The sequence below is a fragment of the Megalopta genalis genome, chromosome 6 (assembly GCF_051020955.1).
Source record: "Megalopta genalis isolate 19385.01 chromosome 6, iyMegGena1_principal, whole genome shotgun sequence".
NCBI classification, from domain to species: domain Eukaryota; kingdom Metazoa; phylum Arthropoda; class Insecta; order Hymenoptera; family Halictidae; genus Megalopta; species Megalopta genalis.
The window spans coordinates 21,435,895-21,463,415 of NC_135018.1; the positions used below are offsets into that span (position 1 = coordinate 21,435,895).

Genomic DNA, 27,521 nt, shown 5'->3' on the forward strand with positions numbered 1-27,521 from the left:
AACTATTCCACCGTGTTCGATTCGAAACTCCCGTGTGTAGTAGCTGTTATGTGGTTCCACGGGTTGCGTTCAGCAGGGAAGACCTGAGCACGTTGAAACAAAAAAGATTTTTTTGCAGTTCTTTCTCAAGAATGTTCTTTCCAATGAAAAAATAGTTTGACGAACTTGATATTTACACACCTGTTTAACACGTTCGGTACTGCGTCGATCACGTATGGGTGACAATAACTTTTCACTAGCTTTTGAATTTTGATTTTTATCGTAATATATTGAACAATCTGAATGTCACTAGAATTTGTACAATGCATAAGAGTTAACTTCCTAGTTTCGGTTTTGTTAATTAAATTCGATATTGCGGCAATTTTTGAGGTTGATATCTGGCATTTCACGTGCTAACACAATTTCGGAGAAAAAAGTGACAAAGTGTATGACACTTGGGTATGTATTTCATGTACTTTAAAAGGATCTGAACTGTTGTTACAATCTATCCAGGTCTCGCCTATTATTCTTAAAGAGAGTGCAACTTTTTGTTCAACGACGAGTATGTATGTATAATATATTCGTCATGGAAGAAATAGAAATTCATTGTTCCTTTTTGAAATAAAAAATTTGGATAAACCAAGAAATGTTTCCATAATTTTTTTCGATTTTACCTTAAAATAATGTTCTGACAGTAATTTACTCTTCTGCGATTTGGTAATGGAGTATCCTGATGGTGAAAAGATGAACAAAAATTTGAACATTGTTTGATTTGTATTATTTACAACGAATTTGATCTACAATGATCTTTATATAATTTACAATACGAATATAATACAATGGAATTTAAATAATATAAACAATCGACATTTCGTTCACTACACTTTCTCATTTTAGCCAGCACTGAAAGGATTAGTATCGTGGTTCATTGCTTATGTAAAAATACGATTTTATCGTTACTTATACAGGGTGTCCCAAAATTCTCTCGCAATCTACAAATGCCGGGATTCCTGAGATCATTTGAAGTAACTTTTTCCTTGGCGAAGATTGCAATCCGCGGTCTTGTTTACGAGTTATTAACGAGTTATTATCTCTGTGTGCTGCAATCGATTAGAATAAATCGAAGAATCGACTTTGGAACGTCAGCGAACTAGATTCCACAACGAAGAGTTGAATCGTATGGAATAATACGTTGTATCGATTTTCCGGAGCAAGTTGACACGATACACCGATTAATTCGTCTTCCGAACGAATTAATTTGCCCGGCTAGCCGCGAGTGTAATAATCCACAATGATCCGGTGTCGCGTACAATCATCCCGAGCTGAATATTTCACTGTACATCACAGGTGGTATCGTTGTACGAAATTCTAAATGTGTGTGACGTCGCGTTAAAATATATCGGTGGTGTTTTAGTGACTTATTACGGTCCGTCGTTCCGGTTTTATTAGCGAAGAGGCCGCGTTGAAACGGATTTTCCGCGTTATCTCGCTTATTCTCCGTTTAAAATCCTCGGGGAGCTTCCGTTAGAAGCAAAAACCGGTATCGCTGGTTGATGGACACTTTTTTATGCAGCTTCCTGCCGACATCTCGTACGCGTACGGGTTTCCGTATAAATTCTACACGAGCGTCCGCTTTCTCGGCGTAATTACCGGCCGGCAAATAAATGGTGTGTACGAGTTTTATTACGGTCGGTTAATAAGCGCGACGTTGCACACTACGCCGGCATTTACGAATAGCTTATAGAACCTTATCAAACCTGTCCTCGAACTTTTATGCCGGTCGCAATTCACCCCAACCGCAGGCGGGAAAACAGCTTCGCACGGAATCAATTGAAACGTTGTTAACATGTTTCCTGCTGAAACGGAAACGAGAAAAGCTGAACGAAATGGAATTACTAATTTCTCGCTTACCCGATAAATTAGTTTCAGAATGTACTATGTACCTACATGGTATACGAGTAAAATAAAACAACGGTTCGTGATGTGGAAATCCGATGTAAATAATATGTTATTCTCGAACGAAACGCATGAAAATTATCGAATAAATCGATTTTCGATCCCACAGTGAAATAGTTTCAGATTAATTGATTAATGAGAAACTGGTTTAATGATCAAAATGCATCTATCTGTATAATTAGTATTCAGTTAAAATGGCAGAACTGAGTACAAAACAAAGAATGAGCATCGTTTTCGAAACGTGTAAAAGCGGGAAACTTTCGCCTTTTACCGCGTTATGTAGAATTCTTGTTAAGAGATAATTAGGTGCTGTTTATTTCGTTCTCATCCGGAGAAACAAAATATGTAAATAAACCGGAGGGCTTTAATTATCAAGAACCTTGCAGGAATATTTATTTTCAGAAAGTAAATGAACGTAACGAATATGAAATGTTATAGTATTATAAATCGGAAGCACGTTAACGTAACCTTTTCGACGCGTTTACCTAATTAAGTTTGTACCATGAATTTCCGCTCATGCTATAAATACGCAAACAATGAAAATTAGTTACTGCTTCAAGAAGGTACATTTCCAGGGGAGTTGGTACCAATTATTTCTGAAAACAGGGCGGCGCACTTTAGGAACTTTCGAGTTTCCCAGCTATCAACGTTCCCATTCGCAGGCTTCCAATATCAAAAGCTTTAATATACAAACAAGGCGTTTGCAACTTTCCGGGACCCTTGTCTGCTTGAAGAATCGCTAGCAATTCAAGTATCCACGGAAAACGAATTATTATTCGATGAGCCTTCTCGTTGTTATTATAATAGCGATCACTGCTACAAATCATTCGCAGCGCGAACGTCTTTGTTCGTCGCGGCGTTTTAATTTCATCGATGAAAATTGTTCGCGCGAACGTGCTCCACTACAGAGCTTGAGCCGCTCGAAGAACAATACAATCGGATTGAAACGCGGTTCGCGAACGGACCGCGCTTTATTTGCTTCTGTTCGTTTCCATCAAAATCGCTGTGACGCGGAGTTTATTCAACGGTTCTGCTTGGCTCTCGCAGGCTGAAGATTATATCGGCTTGAAAGGCAGCTTCGACGATCATATCGGATTATTGGTGCACGGAGAAGATGGAGGGCAGAAGACCGCGATACAACCGGACCCGAGAGGTTTACCGAGCTTACCACCGAACTTGGAAGCTCGTCTACCGCAACCCGATCAGAGCCTGCGAATCACAGATGCTGAATGGCTACCAGTCACGAAAACTAGGTGGGCTCGCACTATAACACGCTTTTACGAATATTTATCGGTCGCGATTAACGTGGTTTTGACCTCCCACCGACTCCCACGGGTTACATTGGCATCACTGATACAGGTCTCGACGGCTTTGAACTTTTCACGAGAATTCGAGCACGCTAGACTTCATCTATGATAATTTTAACCAAAGCGCATTTTTACCCGAAAGGTAAGTAAACCATGTGTTCCTCTAATTCTGTGGAGTAGTTTGCATTTTATTGTTTTGGGATAACAGTTGTTCACGGTCGAGCAGCTAGCAGAACAACGCGTACACGTGTTTTGATACAGAGTGACCTGTCCAATGAATGAACATTACCCATATTACATGACGAAGCAACGTTTACTATGTACAACCGGTTTCACATCGAAATTTATGCAGTAGTTGGATTATATACTTAAATATTTCTTGTAGATGTCATTTTGTACAGATTTATCCGATTTGATTGATACTAAACCTACCGAGCCCTAAAAGTAACTAACGCACATTGCTTTGTAATAACGAGACGACCATGTTTATTTAGACCTTTCGTCATTTTTACTGTAATGTATGATGTTTGACCAAGAATGCTGAACCGGTCATTTTGATCGATTCGGTAGGTTTAGTGCTAAGTGTTCGTTTTCGGTTGTTCGACGTATTTTTCATTAAATTTTGTATTACACTTTTGAAAGTAGCTACGGCTATAAAAAAAAAACGCTGGAATTGTATTCAGAGACGCATGAACTAATTGTAAGTAGTAGAATGGCTCACTTACAATAATATCACTTAGAGGCTTAAATAACGATTTGTGGACGATCATTTTAACAAACGTGCAACTTAAGCGTACATTCACTGGTCAGGTGATCCTATTTAACTGTCGTAAATCTACGAAACGTATGTTTTTTCTTCACGATTTCGACCGATTGCAAACTGTCCAAAATTTCTTTCAAGCATCATCCAGTGAACTACTCCGTCTACCCAACTTGTCCAACTTGAAAAGAGTCATTCTGTTTTGGAAGACGACCAAATATCGATGCCGATCACTGTAGCCTAACCCCGATTCCCATCGATCTTGTCAATTGCCGTGTCGATTCTAACGAGATCCTGCGCCTACTGTCTCCAGATTCAAATTCTTCGTGTACTCAGCGTACTTCGACGACAGGGTTGGCAACGCGGGCACGCCGGCAGGCAAAAAGCAGGGCATGGTGCGTATAATTAGCGCCACGAAGACCAGAGGGCCGGAGCGTGTTTGGTGCAGATTTTGGTATCGAACGGAGACCGGTGGGAATGTAACCGCTTCCGTGACGGTAGCTGCTAAAGTGAAGGTACATCAACCGAGCGAACGAGGTTACGAACTTAAAAAAAAAAAGAAAACATTGAAAAAGAAACGGTAACAAGTTTCATCGTAACGAAGCCACGTTCCGCGCCGCGCCATCGCGTCTGGCGCATTGACCTTTCGCCGGATTTATTTTGCTGTTTTTTTTTTTATTTTCAAACGCGCTCGAATAGGCTCAGCCTTGTGCGCAAGCACGCAAATTAGAGGCAAGATATTTCTCCTTGAGGGCCGCGCGACTACCGTTGACTAACCTGGGGGAACGTCGACAGTACATGACGACATTGGCGTGCGCCGGGGTTATATTGGCAACCGAGTTGGCAAACTTTTAACCTTTGCCCGGTGCGCGCCTTAAAATGTAACGCGAGGACACGCGTACGGAACTTGATGCGAAACCCTCGGATAGCGCTGCGACCACTTGCAAAAACAACCACTTGTAGTGATTGCTATGTACAGTAATTTCTCCCCAATTCGTGCTTAGATTGCGCACAGAAATGGACAATTTGGGAAGAGGAGATATGATTATTTGCGGCTCGTTTTTATAAGTTACCGATTGTCAATAATCGTATCGCCTCTTTCCAAATTGTCCATTTTTGTGCGCAATCTGAACGCGAATTAGGGAGAAATTACTGTAATAGATGTACTCTTGTACTGGCTGCACAACCTGTTATAATTTATTCTTTAGGAATATATGAATGGCTGAATTTATAAATGACAAACACGCTTTAATACACACTATAAGACACTCCTGAATTTCTGGTGTTCCTTAAAATTACGGGTGTGTACGAAATTTTTGTATGTGAACATCTACAGAGTATCTCTTCTGTAGAAACATATACAAAATTGACCAGTATTCGTGCTGTTTTACGGTAATGGTAACAGTTTATAAGAAAAACGGGTGCAACAAAACTGTAAGACAGGTTGGGTTTTCCGTAAAAAATCAATACATGTAATTCTTTTTGTTAGCTTGTAATAATGTGTATTTCTACCCTTCCTTTTTACTACTTCCAACATTCTTTGTGATAAAGATTTACACAATTTTTTAATTGTGTTCTGTATCAAATTTTTCCACGTATCCTCGATACGTGGAAAAATTTTTTAATTATTTTATTATTTTTAATTCTTCTATGGTGTTATACTGCTTTCCTGTTCAGCATATTTCCTTAGCCGGTATTCCCGAACAGTTTTCAATAATATTCAAATCCACGGTAAAATATCTATATTTTTATCCTCGAAATAAGCTCGTGTTATTCTTGCAGTATGCACAGCTACGTTATCTTGTTTGAAGATATACTTTCGCTTAACTATTTTTGCGAATATTTCGATAGTTGCCTATTAACGATGTCCACAAACGTTCTACTATTCATTTTTGTAGAAACAAATTCAATATCCGTCTTTCCATAGTATCCTATAGCTGCCCACATCATAATACCACTGTCATCCATTTGCCGCCTCTGCTACACGATTTCTTCTTTCCTCAGATCAGGAAAATAATAATTTAGACCATCAGATTCGTCTAAATTAAAATGCTTTTTGTCAGAAGGGGTTATTTTTTTATTGTTTATATTTATCAGTTAGTGGCGGTTGCTTCTTCAGTTTAAGCCTTTTCAAATGCTCAGAACCCTTTATTAGAGCCTTTTTAGAGTGTAAACAAAAATACTACCAGTGAAAGAAAAATAAATTTCTAAGTTACGTATTTTTCGCGATGTTCGCGAGTGTCTTACGGTTTTATCACGGTGTGATAAAAGTACTTTATCAGAATGACGAGATTGAATTTATTTAGACTGCTCGCCATTTTTATTACAATGTAAGCCCGAGCAAAGGAATTGGTTTGATTGTTTCTTAAGAAAGAGTCTTCATAATTTCAACAATTCAAAAATAAAAAACTGTAAGGCCGATCATTTTGACCAGCATGCTAGGTTCAGTGTTGAATAGCTTTAAGTTCAAAGGGTTAACATTGTCTTAAGCAAGCGAAGCAAGAATACGACCCCGCTAAATTCGGCATTCGAGTTTGCAATATTCGAGGAATCGATAATAATAATAATAATAATAATAATAATATTAATAATAATAATAATAATAATAAAAGTAATAATAATGATAATAAATCTAATTACAACCGAAGTACGTGAAAGCGGAGAATTAATGGGGTAGGACGTAACAATGATCGTGGAATATACGCTCAGTAGTTTACACTGAATACAAGAAAATATAGCAATATCCTGTCAACGTTCCCGCAGCTCAGGGTGCTTTGAATCCGCTCGTCTGTTAGCTCTAGAGCCACGTTTCATCATCTCGATTGACGATCAGGTCTATATCATGTTTCGACAGGTGATCAGAGAGAACTGGAATTTGAAGTACAGCGCATGCTTCGTCATCTGTCCGTTACCTAAAGAGTCGCCAGCGACCGATAGAGTACCGGAAACGGTGAGCGTTGTGGCCCGGCTGAAAGCAGCCCCGACCAATCGGATCCTCGTGCAGAACCGACCGGAAACTAGGACAGAGGACAAGGAGTTGCTGGCGGTTTGCGTGAAGCCACTGCACTACGATTACAACCGAGTACGTGTGAGATCGTCGGGGTCGCGGCGAAATATCTCGCGGCCGGAATTATCATCGTCGTTCGACCCGGCCATACTTCTCTGTCTCTCGGCGCGATAATGTTGCAGGTGCTGCAACTTGTGGAGTTTATCGAGCTGCACGGGCTGCTCGGCGCCACGCACGTGACTCTTTACAACGACACGGTCGGCGCGGAGGCAGGATGCGCCCTCAAGTACTACGAAGCCAAAGGTCTCGTGACCGTGCTACCTTGGCACCATTTGGACATGATTTCGCAGCGCGAGATCCGCACGGAGGGACTGTTCGCCGCTTTGAACGATTGCCTTTATCGATCGATGTACAAATACGAGTACGTGGCGCTGGTGGACCTCGACGAGTTCATTATACCGAGGCACAACGACACGATCATTGATCTCATAAGGTGAGATGTGTCCCGCGCCCTCGTCCTTTCCCTTTTCGAAAATGATCCATCTCTTTTCCTCTTCTTTCGTTGCTGCTGTTTGCCTATAAGGCAGTGGAGTCGGTTGCCGTGGGGTGACCGATTGCTGTGTCTTTGGTTTGTTTTCGGGCATAAATGAACATTATATTTATCGAGTAAGACATATTAAATTTCTCCATTCGTTTGTTTCGTTTAGTTTTGAATAAAAAAACTGTAAAAACTGCTTTGCACATCAAATTCATCCGTTTGCAAATTATGTTCACCTTCTTCCAAATTATATTCACCATTCTGTAAATCAGATTCACAATTTCGTAAATCGAATTTACCATTTTGTAAATCAAATTCATCTTTCTGCTAATCAAACTCATCCTTTCAAATTGACCTATTCGCGAATTCCTTATAATTTATTTTCTTAAACCGGATGACATTGTAATTTACAATACTTGAATAGTAACGTTATATACATATTCACATAGTGAAACTATTTCTTTTATAGACTTCAATTTTTTAAAAGACTTCAATTAGAATGTAAAATTAATTATGAACAAAAACAAACCAAAGGCATAGAAATTAGTCAGTCCGCAATAAACGACTTCGCTATTCTAGCCGGTCGTAGAAATTTATACGTGTACATTTGCTGGATATTAGAATTAATATCGATACGTGTTTAGATAGGCTTTGCACATCAAATTCATCCGTTTGCAAATTATGTTCACCTTCTTCCAAATCATATTCACCATTCTGTAAATTCAGATTCACAATTTCGTAAATCGAATTTACCATTTTGTAAATCAAATTCATCTTTCTGCTAATCAAATTCATCCTTTCAAATTGACCTATTCGCGAATTCCTTATAATTTATTCTCTTAAACCGGATGACATTGTAATTTACAATACTTGAATAGTAACGTTATATACATATTCACATAGTGAAACTATTTCTTTTATAGACTTCAATTTTTTAAAAGACTACAATTAGGTTATCACTGAAGGTGGTAAAAATAGTAAAGTGAGTCTTGTCTAACCGACTAACTACACATCATCCGATTGTCTTCATTCAGTTTCTACTAAACAAATATTTGAATTTATATTTATATTATTTATTCTCGAGACATTCACCATATGAATTTCATTTGCAAAAGGGTGTACTCGTTTTTAAAAAAGGGGATTGTGACCTGCGAAAGGATGAATTTAGAGTGCAAAACCTGTATAGATTAACACATCAACTGCCAGATCGGTCATACGTGAGTGACGTAATTCTTTATCCCCTTTTTATAAGCTGATATCGCCATGACGTATTTATATAAACTATACACTATAGGAATTATAGGATTGAAAAACCTTCCAAGGAGTGGACGTTGGTGTGCTGAATTAAAATTTTTCATTTCTGGTTCCATTAATCGAATTAACATGATGGTCAGCAGTGAAAATATGATTCCTATCTCTTCTGTTTTGTTACGCGCGTCGATTAACGTTTACTTTACTGCTACATATGAGATATTCTGCTTTGCCCAATGGAAACGTATCCAATTCTGTTTTCATATGGAAATCATATAAAAGCGAAATAGTACCGATGAATATTAGGAGATTGATTGCAAATATAAAATCTTTATAGAAACAGTAATCTCTGATGTCAATCAAACCACATAAAAAATTTTATAATATTGTGATATAAAGAAAGTCATATTCCATCTAGATATCTAGTCAATAAAGTAATATTGACCAGATGATATAGGCTGTTGTCTTCTGGTCCATAGAAATAGATGCAATAATTAATCCGTTGCATTATCATATCGAATCAGGTTCCTGATTAAATATTGATCTTATTCGCTTCAATTAAAAAGAAAATTTAGCCATTAAAGTAAACCTAGGTACACATTTCTTTCTGTCTTTGAAAATTATGAATGATAAAAAGCCCCAATTGTCTTACAAACCTATGTAAAATCTAATAATAGCAATTTAGAGATATGCCGCTTGATTCTATGTAAAATATACTGTATTGTGATTTACTTTTACAAAGCTGGTTGTTTGATATCGTCTCTTTCTTCGAATTATTATCACAAAATGTTTGCAAATCCAAAATGCCAATGCAAATTGTCCCGAGCATGGGTCTAAATTACTGTAGAATAACTACTATGATATATAAATCATATGGGACTTGATTGATAAGATTGGAATGCTCCATATTATCAAAGCAAGTCAGATAAAAATAAAACTGCATCATCTTCCCATATAATCTTAGCATCAAGACACCGTAAGAAGAATCCATAGGAAAACCGACTCGTCCACTTTGCATAGCTAATCCACTAAAACCGTCCCAGATTTGCCACTTAGCTGTAGCCGATATTTGCTACTTGTCTCCGGAAGTGGTTCTCGAAGGTCTAAAGGGTGTTGCGCGATGTTGCAGATGGATGGGCAGCCGCATAAATACCAAGTCGACCGGTGCGTACTCGTTCCAGAACGCGTTCTTCTATCTGCAATGGGCGGACGATCCGTTTATAGTGACAAGTCGGACGCCGATCGAAGCTGGCCTGATCACGTTGCGGAAAACACGACGCCGGGCGAAGCTGCACCCGCACAAACAGCGCTCCAAATACATATGCAGGCCTCAGAACGTGGTGGAGGCCGGGAATCACTTCGTCTGGGAGTTCATACCTGGCCATGGGACGCTGAACGTGCCCTCGGACGCGGCAATCTTGCATCACTACAGGGTATGCGAGTTCGGCGGCGACGACTGCATCAAGACGCAATCGGTGATCGATCGTACGGCCTACAAGTACAAGGAGAGGCTGTCGGAGAACGTCGCCAAGACCTGGACGGACCTGAGCACCGAATGCCTGCTGCCAAAACTGGAGCCGGTGCCAGTGTCCACGCAACGAACGAAGTCCGGCCCTATGCTGAAGCTGGTCAGGTAGCAGAAGACCATCGTCGACGAGCTCTGGGATATCGGTAACTTCACCGGTACGCCCAAGGTAGCCAGAACTTATTTCTACAACTACGGCGGCCCTTAATTCCCCGCCTTTCCGCGTGAACTTCCGCGTTGCGACCTTTTTCTACCTTTAGCGACACGCGTGTCCACTCGCTGAATCTCGTTTTTCAAGAGAAAGAGAGATAGGACCCGGGAGAGGAACGGTGCCTGTTGTCCAACCGTGACGAAGGCGCGACGCTTATCGACAAAATTGACGAATGATATTTTTCTACGTGAGAAAGATGCGCGATCGGCTGGCAGGGCACGGAAACGTTCGCACCGGTCTCCAGGCCGATCGTGCATCTCTTACGCTATGGTGCTTCTTTCACGATTTTATACCTATACATTTACCTAGGCGTTCGTTTCTGTTCCGGACGAGTCCGATCGACGCGGGAATCGTTTGCGGGATCGTGGATATTATCGCGTAGGGCCTAACCCGAAGGTGAGCGAAGTGCTGATTCGCGACATCGATGACGATTTAAATTCTGCTGTCGTATTTCGAAGTCCCACAGTGGTCAACTTGCACCAAAGTATTAATACGTTTCCTGCGAAGCTGTATGTGACAAAGTGCCGTTACCACGCCATGTGTACTTAAAACGATACACGCTATAACGTTTAATATATTTGCAAAATTAGCCTATTTTTTTCTGTTTCTGTACTGCAAATTCATTCTAGGTGCTGTTTCTAAATGTTCAAATAAAGTTACTTGGTAATGCAAAAATACAATAATGAAAAAAAATGAAATTGATAAACAAAATCCATTTGGCGTAGTAATGACTCTCAGCGTGCACCGAGAACGGTACACACGGTAGAGAACGTGTTAACACATTATGTGTTGAAAATCAACCCGAAAAATTTCCACAAACTGTTAACTAATTTGATTAATGGAACTGTAGCTAGAAAGTCAAATCATAGCGAATGGCATTTTAACTCTGTTTGAATATGATTTAAAAAAGAAATGCGTTTTGAAAAGTAGTTAAAAATCCGTGCTAATAAAGTTTGTATCATTGGTGGTTGTATACTACTTAATACAAAAATCTCATTTTAGCATTTGAGGTTTCTATTTTCTCAATCATATTTTTGCGAGAAAATTGACCACTGTGAGAGGCGCAATTGGAAAGGCAACGAGACGCTCGAGGGCAGTGGAAATTTTTATCTTCATCCCCATTTTTTTGGCGATTCGCTGCTGGCTTGCGATTCGTGTGCCACGAGATAGGGAAAGTAAGAATAGTAAATTAAGGCGTGACTGCGCCTGCCATCTGGGTGCTCAGCAGTACATATGCCTTTAAGGTGGTATTCTCATTTTCTCTGAATTGTTTTCAGATTCTCAGAGTGTATTTTGACATTATTTTGTTAGAGTAAATAATATTTATTTGGGTTAGTTGCGTGAAATATCTTTGTACGTATTCAGACTATATTCTTAGATTCGTATATTGTTCATGTCGTTTAACCGAGAAAGAAGACTGTTCCTTTTCTAAATAATTCTTCATTCGTGCGACTATACTTAATTTCGAAATTATGGGAAACGAGAGAGAGAAAGAGAGAGAGAGAGAGAGAGAGAGAGAGAGAGAGAGCTATAATACAAGAGTTATAATACAAACTTGCAACAACCTCAAAAGGTTTTCAAGGTTATCATTCTCACACAATCTGGAATTATGTACTTCGTTAAACCATTTGTGAAATATCATACACAAATTATGAACATAGTCCAAATACATATCAAAACAAATTCCCAAAGTATGCTCTCGAAACAGGCCAGAAAGTAGCAATATATTTGTGTTCATTTAAGAAAGAGTAACAATGAACAAATGGAGAGCAAAATCGTAGCAAACGAACTGTTATGTATAGCGTAGAGTATTTCCTCCATAGCATCTCTATCCCTAAATTACTAGACTGCAGCAAGTCTCCAGCCAATCATCTTGAGGATAAAATAACTCCCACTATTCCAGAACGTCTCACCCTATCTCTCAAGTCACACCAAATTACAGTAATCACATTACAGTTGATTCTATTACGATTGACTTTCTGTAATTATCAATTGGGATCAACCTACACTCATGATTCGAACGATTACAGCGACAAGCATTAAACAATTACGGAAACTTCCTCTCATCGTGTGCGATCAGACGTCGTTTCGCCCTTTCTAGCCTACACACCTCGGTCTACATTGCCGGCTATAACGTGAGATTCGATATTTAATACTGTTGTCTTGTTGATACGTTCTTTTCGAACACACCTATAAGTCCGCACAACGTATAAAGAAAACATACGCATATCCATAGGATCAATACCTAGCCGTAGTTTATGTATGTATAATATGTATCTAGAACATCCAGTATTTAATCTATAGCAAGCGTGTAGGATGCGTAATGTTTAACAAGAGAAAAGGAAAAAAAAGAGGATGAAACAAAACCAAATGAAAAGCCGCCGTTTACACGTAGCTATTTCTATCCGACGAATCAGTTGCGCTACGAGGAACCGCTCTAGAGGAAGGAGGACCCCGTCGATTTTTGTGAAACTTTGTCGGATCTGAAACTGTCTGATTAAGAAAGGCGCGAGAGTCTTGTGAAGGGTTGCTCGAAATCCGGAAGAAAACTATTTTCACCCCCGCCGAAAACAGAGACGCCGAGATCGAGTGAAGCTTCATCAAAATGGATCGTTGCCCGTTGGTTTTGAAACAGAGATTTTAGTTCGGCTTCGTCTCGCGGATCAACGTGCGAACTCGCGTTGTAAAGACTTCGCTCGTTATCGACCAGTCTCGCAACATTTTCTCATTCGACCCAGTGAAAGTACTTATAGACGAGCATCGTTGCACCAAGGTGGTCATGTTAGACAAAAGAAGATCGTGGACAGAGGAGACATTTTTAGCTGTATGTATGTATGTACGTATATGTGTCCTTGCGGGAGTGAGTGAATTTGTTTGCGTGTGTGTGAAGGCGCAGAGCCCGAGCGTTTCTCGCGACAATGTGAATGGCGAACCGTTTCTATTTATTTCCTAAGGTTACATTTTTTACACGCACATACGTTTATGTATATATGTGTATACACCGGTGTGTACGCGCGTTTACGTACACAGCACGTAGGATAGGCGAATGCATATATGTGATCGGTGCTAAACCAGAAATCAACGTGTGGTTTTGTCACGTTAGGAAAGAGAGAGAGAGAGAGAGAGAGAGAGAGAGAGAGAAGAAAAAAAGAGAGAGAGAAGAAAAAAAGAGAGAGAGGGTTAATAAATATTATACGTCGACAATATGTATTTTGATTCCCTTAAAAATATATTTCGTAATGCGGGTCTGGAATCCCCTGTTCCATCGATTGGTGCGTCCTAAATACCTCGATAGCGATGATTCAATTTCGTCGTACATAAAACATTCATGCTGGAATTATTAATATTGTGACCGAAAGGTAACGATAGCTGACGATAGGAGAATATTTAAAGAAATATTGTTTGCTTGTAGGGTAATTATCGTGATGGAAATTTATTCGATCACAAGGTCATCGTTATTTTCTTTCATGAAGCGACGTATTTCGATTAAGGTAACGTTAGAGCAAGTGAAAAGACAAATTCAATAATGTATAATACATCGAGATAATTTTCAAGTTTGAAAAATAATTTTACCGAATGTTACACACACACATTTGAAGATTAACATATTATACAATGATACGGAAACAATTATACAATAATACAGCATTTTGTATAACATATTATACGAAACGGGTAAACGATTTGTCTCTTTACAAGCTGTAACGCTTTTTAAAAATATGTAATGACTCGATCAATATTCAGGCACTGTTTGAACAATAGAGATGTAATAGAAATATTGAAAAATTACAAAATTAACATGAATTTTTTTCACACTTCAATAATTTAATTTTCTTCTAATGCAACTCGATTAATTCATCTCATGATGCATCTAGGTGCTTTAAACCAAGCTTGTACACCTTGATCTTGAAAGATACAGCGGAAACTATAGATTATTGCTTTTTATTGTTCTAGAGATTAAACTCGAGCGTAACATGCGAAAGAAGTGACTAGGATAGTACTGATAGCGTTAACCGAGGCGAGAAGCGGACTAATCCGTGGAGCACCGCGCGCGTAATGTTATACGAATGATTATATTTTCAATGATTTAACAAAGCTCTATATACATGTACGTCTTAAATGTTTCTTTTTACCAAAGTTACAGTTTTACAATGAGTCACGCGAGGAGAATAACGTATTACTTTTTATCAAATATCTATTTACAGTTGTATTGTAAAAATCTACGTAACACTGATCGATAATTACACGAACGGTATATTTTGTAGTTTTTGTAATTGTCTTTTTATAAGGGTTAAAAATCTTCATCCGAATGATCTAGCTTACTAATGGCTCGTTTTTCTTGTCCAACCTTTAAATCAAAATTCCCGATCTCTGTTCCTCCAACGGAATCCAAAATGTCATCATCCTCATCATCGTCGTCATCGTCGTCATCGAGATCGCCGTCGATCAATAGATCGCTGTCACTGTCCAATGAACCGGCACTGTCATGCGATTCTTGGATCGTACCCCTTTGTCGGCCCGACATGCTGCCATAAACCCGACGCTGCGATATCTGCATCCTCGACGCGCGGCCAGCTATTTTTTCATACACAGTAATAAATAAATAAAAATTTCCGTAGATAGAACCTTTTTCTATATTATTCATTATATACATAATTTAGACTGCGGATTTTATGCATTTATACGAGAGCGTCAAATGTAGCAGAATGCAACTGGTAACGAAGGATCACCCTTCATACGATTCTGAAAAATACTTCTACAAGAGATCCTCTTGTAGTTTTCATGCTCTTTACAATAATTATCATAACCTAATATTTAATTGAATAACATTATAAAAAAAGATTTTATAGTATCCAAAACAACTTCTGTTGTAATCAAGGTATAAAATGAATCACTACTTAATCTTAATTATTAAAAACTAAACATTAAAAATTGTAATTCATATCGATATCCGCAGTCTGGTTATGAAACTGCTTTTACAGGTAAGTATGAAAAGCTATTGTCGTTTTCTTCTACACTTGAAGGAAGCGCGCGAGACGGAGTATCTCTTTTAAATAAGCTCTCTTTAGAGCAAAAATAGTTTTCCAAATAAATTGAATTTTCTTTTTCAAAACTTCAGTTGATTAGAATTCAACAAATATTCGCAGTTTATTTTGGAAGAGGAGATACGATTGTTCGAGCCTTGCGGCGCGTTTTTTATGGTTATCGATTGTCAACAACTTTAAAAACGAGCTGCAAGGCTCGAATAATCGTATCGTCTCTTCCCAAATTGTCCATTTTTCTGCACAATCTGAGCGTCAATTAAGGAGACATTACTGTAATCCCTGAGTATGAAAAGTGAAACGATTAATTCTTTGAAAACCTAAAAAGGTTTTACGTCTTTCAAAACTTAGTCCTAAAAAGGTATCAGAACATATAAAAAAGTAAAGTATTGTTCATCAGCTGATGGTTTTGGTAATAAAGAATTTCTCGAACTACCAGAAAAAATGGAATCACACTGACTGGTTTTTGAACCCTCTAAATCTTTCTTACTCGATTTGAGTCTGCTGCTTGGTGCTCTTTTCTCGCTATTTTGTTTCTCTGTATCGGCAAGTCGGGGCGGTGGTTCTTGCAGATTCGTGGGTAATATAGAATCGTTCCCTTCCATCATACTCTCGAAATTTGCATCTTCTGCTCTCATTTTTTCCAACTGTTTTCTGGTTGCTTCTTGCCTATTTTACGATAACAATACAAAAGTAACTCAGAAAATCTATTGCTTGTAATCTACCCACCGTCTTTCGAATCTCTCCTGTTCCATTTTCGCAGCGTCCTCGTACAAATGTTCAAGATACGCCAGATAACGAAACTTCTGCAAATAATCGTCGTATAATGATCTCAATTCGATTTCCAGCTTGTCGAACTCCTCCATGAAAGCTGGCCGCACTTTTTTCAATGTTTGTAGCCTCTTTTGGTTTCTGTCGAGCTCTATGCGCCGCCTTTCAATTCTCCCGTCTAAGTTTTGCTCTGTATCCTTTTCAATGAAACATAAATGCGATACGAAAATGTTACCAAAATGTTTAATGTGTAACGAAATTGGGCATCAAAATTAGGAAGGGGGAAAATCGTCTCGGTCAACTGAGAGATCTCTCATTGTAAAAATAAAATAAAAACACTATTAATTTTTGTTTATCTAGACGTTCTCTCATGCGTTATACAGATCTGCAGATGCATAAATACATAATGATTCTCTGGCCTATTTTGAAGTTTCAGCTTTCGGTGAGAAAAAAAAGATAGGAAGATCAAAGGTTCTAGATAATGGGCTCTCAAAAACATATTTGAAAAATTGATTAACAACTGATTACAAACATAATCGACTTTATTTTATAGTAGAGTCTTGATAGATACTAAAATTACGAGGAAAATATATTTTTCCGGAAGGAAAAAGGATAATATGTACCTTGACATTGTCGATTTGTTTTTTGGTATCGTCAATCTCTTTGTGCATACCCTCGATGACGTTTTTCAATGCCGTTTCGATTTCGGCCGTGTCGAATTGTCTAGCAACTTTGGTGTTGCGAATTTCTCGTAGATCAACTTCGCGTCCTAACAAATCGAACAACGAAGCACCGGTGACAGTCAATTGCCTTGCCAATTCTCTGGTCGATTTTAATTCGTTAATTTTATCGGAGATATCAAAATTGGCTACATTAAAATTATCGTCTTCGGTTATGTTGGCATCGGTACTGTTGCTCTGAGCATCATATAATAACGTTGTAACTTTTAATAACTCCTTCACAGCATAGCCATCCGCCTGGTATAATTTCTTTGTGTTCAATTTGACGTTCGTTTTCAGCGCCTGTTTATAAATATATTAAAACTTATTCCCGCGCAGCCTAACATTTTATCAATAACTAGTATTAAACTACCTACAATACACGAGGTTTATTATTACATTATCATTTAAACACATATATTCTAAATTATAGATTATTGTAGAATCTGATTGTTGGACAACGTGGTTTCGACTTTACGAAATTTTGTATTCCATAATTAATAAACTTTGAAATGACATGATTAAATGTTGCAAAGGAAACCAACAAAATGCCGTGTATGCTTCACTTTATACCAAATAACTTTTGTTCGAAACATCTTTTTTTTTAAATGTAATTTACAAGAAAGATTACGTGAGAGAGTTAAATGACTCACCCTCTATATATTCATATTTATTCAGGTTATCTACTTTATAATGAAAATCGTGCAATGTCGTGGTGAATGCGGTCTTATTATTTCAAAAAAGCAATACATTTTAATCACATTTAGTTCCCAGTAGTTCTTACGTTAACAATTGCTCACCATAAATTCAGCAACAGCACGTATCAACGCGATACGTTCTTCCTCGGTATTATGTTCGCTAGGCACATCAACATCCGGATCAAATCTCTTCACCAGCCAAATAAGAATTTCCGCTACCAATGGAAAATTTGGTATGCGAAAGTTACCAACTGATATGAGCCTGGGATAACCGAGCACGCGCATCATTTCCGTGAAATCTACAAAAAAAAATAAATATGACACATCTTTTATATCAATTTTTTAACTTTTAAAGATTTTCAATGAAACATATGATTTATATATGTACTTCTTAGATCACGAAACGACATTATTGGAGAGAGAAGAAACTGCTACTAAACGAAACTAGTATACGTCGATAGCGGTCAGTGTTTTCATTCGAACAACATGCGTTGTCAAGGGAACTCGTAATTTTATATAGATATGTATTTGAATATCTTTTAGAGAAATTTAAATGCCAAATCATATTCCGAAGGGACAGGAAGCCGCTCGTTGATTTATATTATGCAGTAAACGTTTATTTATCGTTGAAAAGAAAGAGAACAAATAATTCTTGTCAAGTTAGTCATAAAGAGAATATCTTGGCAACAAGTAGTTCGATATAAAAGTTTTTGGTCTCCAAATAGTCTCCAAATAGTCTACATATCGACAAAATATAACAAATTGTCATAATTAAGAGTGATCCTAGTTTTGAAAAAAAATTACTCGTCTGACCAAAGATGTTCTGACGGAAACATCAGTCGATTCTGTCGACAAAGTCAAGTTAGTGTGGTTCCACGTTGCTGCGATGGCAGCACTATATCGAGCGTGTGGGGTATATATGTAAATAAATAAATAAATTTTGATATTTATATATATTTACACTTATAATTTAATTTAATTTTTAATATTTTTAGTTTAAATATTTTGGATTAGAAGTTGACCGATCGTTGTCGCTTTGAAGATTTAGAAAAATTAAATTAATATTTATAAAATGTTGCAAAAATTTCATTAATATAATTTAATAACTCGTTAATATATATCGAAATTATTAAAAAAATACAAAACTAACAAAATTGATAGAATAGAAATTTATATTATCTACGGCTGCTACGAGGGCGCTCAAAATTCGAGCACAGACTTAGGATCCGTATAGACATTACATCAGGTACGTACAATGTAACGACATTGGTATGTTAGCAAGAAACGAATATTCTGCATACATCATTTATAGTACAAGTGCTGAATATTGTTTGGATAGTATTTATGAAACATCTATAGTCGTTTCTGAATTCAAGAGCTTTTTCTTCTCCCAATACAAGAACCTTTTTATTCAGAAAGAGAATAGGAGATGCTCAAGAGAGACAAAACGGACTCAGTGGGCTCAATGTGCGAGTGTCCACACGATTGAGTACCTAGGCAGTCTCACTTTACCGTGCTTGCGGTTTCATGCTTTTCACGCATTCGTACGTCTGGCGCTCCATCTGAAACACGCGGCGCGATATTCGACTTGTACTTTTCGTCTTGTAGGATTCTTGACCACATTTGTCAGCGAACGATGCTCAACGCACATTGAGATATGTTTCGTTCATTAGTTTCCAGTTCATTGTTGCATTGCCCTGAATGTTAGTGCTAGAGAATTTCATATCTTTTTCTGAAAGATACTTACTTGCTCGAAATGCAACCTATTTTAATGTATGAATGCCGTTTTTAAAGAAATTCTGGTTTTTTGCATGAATAAATTCGGTTATGGAAATTTCAATAGTATCTTCGCAAATAAAGTGTTTATTCCGCAAAAAAAGTTGTATAGGTTCATACTTTTTGATTTATTTAATTTTGAAACCAACAACTCAAATTTAACGTTATTTTGGGAAAAACGTAAGAAATGGTTAAAGAAAATGAGTACTTGTATACCCGCTTTCCCACAGAGGGATTAATGTATGCATGTTATTACATTTTGTATCGTAAATTCTTTATTTTGACAATGTTATTTTATATACAGTATACGATGTAATGATAGGCTAAAACTATAAATCTATGTCATGAGCGGTTTTGTGTCTCCTAAGTTCTGAATTTTTCCGTTTTTCATGAACTCGTTTCCTAGCTGCAGCCAGGAACTGTTTTCGTTTCATTTCTGCAGTCTCAGGCGATATCTCCGGAGGAGGTTTTGCAACTTCTCTGATCATTGTTCTTAACTTTTCTAGAGCATCGGCTAAATTCAATTGCTGGGACCTTGTTAATTCTGATTTAACGCTGATATAACCATCCTTTGTCAGTTTGGACGCGTACTGCAATTAATATTAGTTTCATAGATAATTGTTAATTAAAGTATCGATCTAGTGACAAACCTTTGCGATTAACTTTTCTCTAATTTCTTCTGACAACCAGTTAGCACTTTTTACTTGAAATCTAATATCTACTTTAGTATTTGTACGATTAACATGCTGCCCTCCTGGACCACTGCTACGACTATATGTTATGTTAATTTGTTCAAGAGGTATGTAACCATTGAATTTCGACTTTGGATCTTCAGGATGCTAAAAAAAATTTGGAAACATTACAAGTATTGCTTATCACGTTATATCTTATTATATTTAATATAGAATGCTGCATGGCATAGTAACAATATCAGATACAATAAACTTACAAAACTTGGCGTGTACAGTTTTAGGTTACTTGTAGGATATAACTTGTCTATAGAGAATGCACTTTTATACGTAAGTGCTCTCCCGAGGATCGAGAAATGATATTGCGTCAAGTCATTTTGAAAAATTCTTAAACACTGTCTACTGACAATATTCATTTTCTTTGATATTAAATTTCATAAACACTGTAAAACCACAGACAATTGATAGTATCACAGACGAGCTCTGGGATAGACCACTCATGCAGTGTATTTTAATTCGTGTCACTCGCAATGTTACCGACCGAGTGCAAAATACGACTGCAGCGCTTGCTGTGGTAAAATACTCGACACCCGGTTAAAACAAATGGGTAATCGACGGGGTAAGATTGTAAAAAGAATATTTTATTCTTTTACTTTCATTGTTTCAAAGAATCGAATTAAGAGAGCTATCAATTTTATCAGATATATTGCAAGCTATTTTAGATATTTTACATAACACGTGTTCGCAAGATAGGGCTGTTGTTTCCGATCAAGTTGCAAGTTACTAAAGCATGATAGAAAGAAAAGTACCCTTTTCAAAATCTATATTTTATTAGAAATGACCAGAAAATTTGCTTTCAGTTTGATTATTTACATTTGTTTAAAAGCATAAAAAATAATTGATTAAAATATGAGTTCGAATTTAACGGTTAAACATATTAAGCTTAATTCATTCGGTAAAATGAAACGTAAGTTCACATTGCAAGTATTCAGCAAAAGAGTTTCTCCTGTTTTGCTTATTACACGGTGGGCAACTTTTATACAGACCAGTACCGTGTTGAATACTGCCAGCTTTTTTGCAACGCTCAATGATCTGTCCCAACATGTGTGCACTTTATTATTTTATATCCTCTTGTCGAAATTATTTTATTGCATCAATTAGATAGCATGTCTAATTAATATATAACATTAATAATATATACATAATATATATAACATATTATATATACATAATATTAATATATAACACTTTCTGAATTAAAAACTCTACCTTGTTTATTGTTTGTTTGGGACAATTTAGAGAGGTAGGGTATAATGTTTTTGACGACTTCGCGATCAGATATCGCGTTCAGAATTGAAATTCTTCTGTAGAAGCAGTACGTCTGGCTATCAGAAAAACTATTCTATTGAAATTGCATCATCATTCTTGTAACAGTAACTGCGAATCCGATTCCGATATATATATATATATATATATATATATATATATATATATTTATTACAGAAGTATATGCTATTATCCAAATGCACTACTTCCGCGTGAGATAATGTTCCATTAGACGAAATAAGGGTGGAGAACAGTGATAACCAGAAAAAGATGTCCAATTAGATATCGACGATGAATTCGCAGTGAAATATTTCGCCGGATACATAGCCAAAAGAAGCACACAGAAGTCGATGATTTGATTATTTTATTGATAAGAGTAGAGCTTTCCAGCGCGAAGTATAAATATTGATACTCTTTCGCGCATGTGTTGTGAACAATGCATCGACCTTCGGCCGTTTATTGGAGTAAACCAATAATATTCCTAATATTTTTAAAATCATATGTATGGTATTCGATCAATTCGATCCGGCATATTTTATCTGCGCCCCCGGTTCTGATATCTGTTCATCACGTTGCCGTGATACAGGGCGCAACGAAAACCTAGGCGTTACAACTTGCCCGCCGATAGGATGGTAATTGTAAACAACAGTTCGTGCTCATGTGAGTACCTACAGAAAGACTTAAACTTTAGAAGATTATTCTTATAATTATTTATATAGAAGATTTATCTACACTTGATATAATTACAAGCTTTCCTAAAGTTAATAACTTGTGAATTTAAGACTTCCAGTAATAGCATATATTTGACAATACTTTAAGAATAACTGTAAGAAATTTGAAGATTTTTACATATTTCTATGCCTGCAGCTTGACCAGGTGTCTCAACTGATTTTGATGAACTTTGCAATTTACACACAAATCACCGAGATCTACAAAGCGTATTGGTTAAATTTTCGTTGTAAGCTCGGATAAAGAAACTAAAAAACGTGAGTATTTTTTATTCTTTTTTTCACTCCTTTAAGATCTCCATTCAAGTCATACCGTCCAATGTTAAAAAGTTGTTCCATTTTAAACGGTGTTCGAACACTTTCGTGAGCCAATTGTATGCGCGGTTACTGTCAGAATTTTCGATATTTGAACTGTTATAATTTCGCAAAAGTGTATCATACAACTACAAACCTGGACTGATTTTGAAGCTTGAAGCTTCTGCTTGCGTTACGCGTCGTTCGTTTCCCTGTAACACGTTTCTGCATGATCTAACAACAGGTGGGAAACTGGAGACATGTTCTTCATGGAAAATGTTACAGATCGAAAGGCCTCTAAACACACTGGACCAATTTTTTAACGACTGATCCGAACATAGATGTCAAGATTGTCGTCTCCCCTCTACGACGACCCCTTGATTTTTGTTTAGTTACTCTATCGAGCTTCGAATGAAAGGTGTACTGCCTACTTTACAATACAAGATTCACGAGGGCTCTACACAATCGAACTTGTTCTTCGTTTCTGTTTCATAAAACGGCTGCAAAAGTTCATGCGCCAAATTTTGAGAGGTCATTGCATTTGTAACATTTTCGAGTAAACCTATGTCCTCAGTTTTCCGGAGTTTAAATAACTCCAGATTTATTATGACGCTATTTTTTACGAAATTATAATAGTTCTACCATCGACAACTTATCAAAAATTGTGATCAAAAGCATTTTAGCAAAAAGCATTCGTACACCAACTTAAAGTGTGCGAATGCTTTCTATATTGACTATATACATGCAACGTATCACCCGCTACGACGACCCCTTGATTTTTGTTTAGTTACTCTATCGAGCTACGAATGAAAGGTGTACTGCCTACTTTACAATACAACAAGATTCACGAGGGCTCTACACAATCGAACTTGTTCTTCGTTTCTGTTTCATAAAACGGCTGCAAAAGTCCATGCGCCAAATTTTGGGAGGTCATTGCATTTGTAACATTTTCGAGTAAACCTATGTCCTCAGTTTTCCGGAGTTTAAATAACTCCAGATTTATTATGACGCTATTTTTTACGAAATTATAATAGTTCCACCATCGACAACTTATCAAAAATTATGATCAAAAGCATTTTAGCAAAATGCATTCGTACACCAACTTAAAGTGTGCGAATGCTTTCTATATTGACTATATACATGCAACGTACCACCTTCTACCTGCTATATATTTCGAAAATTTTATCTCGGCTATCTTTTTGGGATAAGGAATACATATTTACCACCGCGTGCCGTGTCGGGCGGCAACGCGTCACGAGACAGAATACCGATACCGATTCGCGAGGATTACGAATCTATCACCTACGTCTCCCCTTCCGCCACGTTTTTGCACTACACTCCACCTCCTACCATCGTTTCACCGTTTCCCTCTCTCCGCGTGCTGATGCACGATGCAGGGGAGAAAGACACGCCGCCTTCTGACCGGCTCGTAGTTGCTCGAAAACCTCTCTTACCTGTGCCGTGCGCTCGGTTTACACTTCGCCGAGCTTCCGATCCGTCCGGTATCGCGATCGTCCGCTCGATCGTGCTCGTTGGCCATCCCGGCAGCGCGACGATCGCTTTTGGTTCCACGCGCCAACCCTGAACTGAACGGGGTCGATTCATGCGATCGATCGGGCCTGTTCGGGGCACGCTCGAAAACGCGCGGGCACGCGCGCGCCTGCTTGCTCGATCGACCGTCTAAACACGACCGAAACATGTTTTGATCTCGCGTGGGATCTATTGACCTTCTGGATCTCGCGCGAAACGATTCTGTGAACAATCGAACTTTGGGGGCCAGTTCCATCGATTTAAACGTCAAACTGCAAATCGATGTTCATTATGTCACAGTATGGTATTGCAGTGATGCCGAGACGAACATCGGATGGCACATCTTTATCGATTCAGACGATTTGTTCGTCGCGTAATTACTAACAGGGATTCGAAATTGTCGAAAATTATCGGAAATTATCGAATCGCATATAAGCACCGATTAGCTGGACCGTCCCAATTGTCTCGGGGGCCTCTAAAGCCAATCGAGGAGGGAGCTGTCTAAAGGAGAAGTGGAACTTATCGTCGCGGCAATTACAGGAATATTAATACCATCGATATCATTGGCAGGGAATCGAGATCGTTAAAAGTCTTCGAAGCACGCAACATTGGCCTAATCTCACTGTCTCAACAGTCCCCTAGAGCCAATCAAGGAGAAATAGATCAGACGAGGAAATGGAACTATGGTTATCAGAATTACAAGCGACCTAATAATCAGACTGATCCCAATCAGCGGCAGCAATTCTACGGAAGCTTCTGGGCCGCAATCATCGGCGGCAAGTTCGAAATTGGAAATCGCGGAGCCGTGTGACCAAATTTGGCCGACGACGACGACGACAGTCCGTTCCTAGACAACCGGCCACGAAACTGTAATTCAAACTGTGATTGACTAATCCCGGTTTGCGACTGGAATATTGGCTCGCGCAGATCTTATCCGCAACGTTCCGCGGTGGTTCTCATTAAGCCGCAAATAAATTACCACCGCCGCGCCGGCCAGATCGGGGGAATACGTAATATCGTTTGATGAAATCTGCCACGGCGACGTTCCCGACAAATTGCCGGCTCTCGATCGGCTTCGCGGCCTGTCAACCGGCCGAGAGTCATCGAAAGGATCAACAGGTTCTGCAGCTCGGTAGAACTCCTCGATCCGCGGAACTGTCTTGAGGCGGTTACCGAAGATCCTATCGGTGCTCCTCGAATGCTTCCGATTAGGATCGACCTGTCGCGAAGCAAATCAGAGCTACTTGTTGCTGGGAAGTATAGCGAACGCCGGTTGCCTTAAATCGATCACGAGTAACCTGGAGAGATGAGGTCCCTGAGAAAGTTAGCGAATGACTCGCGTCGGTGTATCGGTAAATCTTGAACAGTGGGAGTTCCGAGATATAAAGTGTGACTGTAGAAATTTCGATCGAGCGAATTGTTAGACGCGCCTGCAGAAGGAACCTAGATAAGAACAGCTCGGAAAGATGTAGCTGGAACGTGTTGTATAAATCAGAGCGAGAATCTCTAGGTCTTCGAATGATCTAGGTCGTTGAAAATTGTGCTAACTCGATTCAAGGAATTCATGGATTCTCCCGAGGTGTTCGAAGAGAGAAACTTTCTTGTGTTGGATTTTGATTCGTCGCCAATTAGTGGTGCTTATTTGAGGTCTGATCGACGAATGAAATAAATCGTAAATACTGTTGTACACTGTGTTACTGGAGTCACATCTCTGACGAAAGTTCGGCCCGACACTAGTAATATCTTTGCAGCCGACCTCTGTAATCGTCGTTTCCGGTGTAAACCGTTCTGCAATGCTGAAGAATAAACAGCGAAGCCTGAAATGTGGCGGTTCTAAAACGCGGCTAGCTGGCCGATACTGTTGAAGAAGAAAGTGCCCTCTCAAGGCTCAAGCGGTTATCCTGACATAATCGCTACCGCACGGATCGCTCGATTCCCAACACGTAATTTTCCCTGGAACGAGAGGAGCGAAGAGGAGTGAATTGAATCGGGGCTGAAGTTCTCTCGAGCGCGTCCAGCCGGCTGAGAACTTTCGTCGATTGTCTTCCTGAAGATCTGCTGGCCGAGTGATTCATCGAGGCCGCCGCTGCCGCCGGTTGAGCGGGTCAGGGACGCGGGTTCTGCGGCTTCAGGTCGGTGCACGTCCAACCTGGATTTCTGCACGATTTAACGTGTCGGGCTTCGAAGACGGAGCAAGCGTACGGACACGAACGGTCAGAATTATCCGCGCGGCGAGAAAGTTACGGGACCCGATAACGAACGCTGTCTGCTCGATTTAATCGCGTGTTTATCGAGCGATCTTCGCGCGGGCTCGTCACGTTACAGTCCGCCGTGGACCACGTGCTAGTGGAATGTTCGATTCGACTGAATTTCCAACTCGAGGAAAGTGAGAATACGCGCGCGCGCGCGCGTGTGTGTGCGTGTGTGTGTGCCCGGTGTTCCTGTGCCTTCGCGTTAAGGAGAAGTGGACCGTTCGTGGAAGTGGGAAGGGAATATAGGAAGAATAGAACGGAGGTGACTGACCGGAGGAACTAGGGAACGCGAGTGGTGAGTACTCGCTAGATAAATTCGATTTGATGCTGGTTTATTTCGGAGTTAATTGTATGGACACAAATAATGTACAAATAATAGTTATTTGTGAACAATTTTTCTGAAAGTGATCGATAAAGAAAACATGTTTATTATTCAAGTTGAAGATTATTAATCGTTATATCATGATCGTCATTCTTATTGTAATGTATTGAATTACGAATGCTGTTCATTCATTTCCTATGAAAACATCTTTATAATTTCAGCAATTTTTAAATAAAATATGTCGAACCGGTCATTTTGACCGGTAGGGTAGGTTCAGTGCTAAACTATTTCAATTTTCAGTAACAAATAGCAATCGCAATGAAATGAAAATTTTATTTCAGTCAGTTGTAAGAATTTTCGATGAAGAGAATCTATTCTAGATATTCTTAACACACAGTTCTTTTTTTTATCTGCGTAGAAAATTTAGTTTCAGTCATTCATAATTGGACTTATAGAATAGACTCAAAATTAGAGTTATAGAAAAGTTTCTCTTGTTGAGACGAAAAGAATGCCCATTGTATAAAAAGAAAATAGGAATACTATTAGTTGTTGTTACTTTATACATTTACTTGTGTTTTAGAAATCTCCGAACGACCAACAGACTTTTTTATTTTTCCAGTTACCAGTAGGTTCAAGTAAAACGACTAAAAAGAGTCCCTTAAAATCTGAGAGGATGACCCTTTCCTACAAGTTCACAGTTTCCTTTAATCTTCTCATTAATTTAAATTGCATCTACACATTTTTGCTATAAATGCATAAAATTCGCAATCTAGTATTAAGCAACCGGAATAGAGTTTTTCTCAACGATATCTTATGACTGACCCAAATAAATTTCCTTCA

The 27,521-nt window shown here is 38.5% G+C and overlaps 4 protein-coding genes across 4 annotated transcripts in view; 2 read left to right on the forward strand and 2 right to left on the reverse strand.

Moving 5' to 3' along the window:
* Positions 1-14,856, forward strand: part of LOC143259735 (uncharacterized) — a 52,903-nt gene extending 38,047 nt beyond the window's left edge. The window contains exons 4-8 of the mRNA XM_076523142.1: positions 2,983-3,188; positions 4,316-4,517; positions 6,857-7,084; positions 7,192-7,502; positions 9,928-14,856. Coding sequence (XP_076379257.1) covers positions 2,983-3,188; positions 4,316-4,517; positions 6,857-7,084; positions 7,192-7,502; positions 9,928-10,435 — 1,455 coding nt within the window. The 3' untranslated portion in view covers positions 10,436-14,856. The remainder of the gene's footprint in view (positions 1-2,982; positions 3,189-4,315; positions 4,518-6,856; positions 7,085-7,191; positions 7,503-9,927) is intronic.
* Positions 14,705-18,271, reverse strand: Cluap1 (clusterin associated protein 1). The gene is made up of 6 exons (XM_076523145.1): positions 18,153-18,271; positions 17,867-18,063; positions 16,971-17,369; positions 16,306-16,544; positions 16,067-16,245; positions 14,705-15,109 (listed from the first exon to the last, which is right to left on the reverse strand). Exons 1-6 carry the CDS (start codon positions 18,172-18,174, stop codon positions 14,826-14,828), a joined length of 1,320 nt encoding a protein of 439 aa, XP_076379260.1. The 5' UTR covers positions 18,175-18,271; the 3' UTR covers positions 14,705-14,825.
* A 1,518-nt stretch (positions 18,272-19,789) lies between these two features.
* On the reverse strand, positions 19,790-20,734 carry LOC143259772 (large ribosomal subunit protein mL62). The gene is made up of 3 exons (XM_076523317.1): positions 20,490-20,734; positions 20,191-20,379; positions 19,790-20,130 (listed from the first exon to the last, which is right to left on the reverse strand). The coding sequence occupies exons 1-3, from the start codon at positions 20,643-20,645 to the stop codon at positions 19,870-19,872; spliced, it is 606 nt and encodes a 201-aa protein (XP_076379432.1). The 5' UTR covers positions 20,646-20,734; the 3' UTR covers positions 19,790-19,869.
* A 3,312-nt stretch (positions 20,735-24,046) lies between these two features.
* Positions 24,047-27,521, forward strand: part of LOC143259746 (uncharacterized) — a 106,651-nt gene continuing 103,176 nt past the window's right edge. The window contains exon 1 of the mRNA XM_076523157.1: positions 24,047-26,654. The gene's annotated coding sequence lies outside the window, so the exon portion shown is untranslated. The remainder of the gene's footprint in view (positions 26,655-27,521) is intronic.

Bases quoted from the DNA above. Each gene is read 5' to 3' on its own strand.
- Cluap1 (XM_076523145.1), bottom strand. From the start codon at position 18,174: ATGTCGTTTCGTGATCTAAGAA. The intron at 16,545-16,970 runs GTACATATTATC...TTCATTGAAAAG, and splicing joins AACAAATCGACAATGTCAAG to GATACAGAGCAAAACTTAGA. The intron at 16,246-16,305 runs GTGGGTAGATTA...ATCGTAAAATAG, and splicing joins CAGGAGAGATTCGAAAGACG to GCAAGAAGCAACCAGAAAAC.
- LOC143259772 (XM_076523317.1), bottom strand. From the start codon at position 20,645: ATGAATATTGTCAGTAGACAGTGTTTAAGAATTTTTCAAAATGACTTG. The intron at 20,380-20,489 runs GTAAGTTTATTG...AATTTTTTTTAG, and splicing joins AACTGTACACGCCAAGTTTT to CATCCTGAAGATCCAAAGTC. The intron at 20,131-20,190 runs GTTTGTCACTAG...TATTAATTGCAG, and splicing joins GAGAAAAGTTAATCGCAAAG to TACGCGTCCAAACTGACAAA.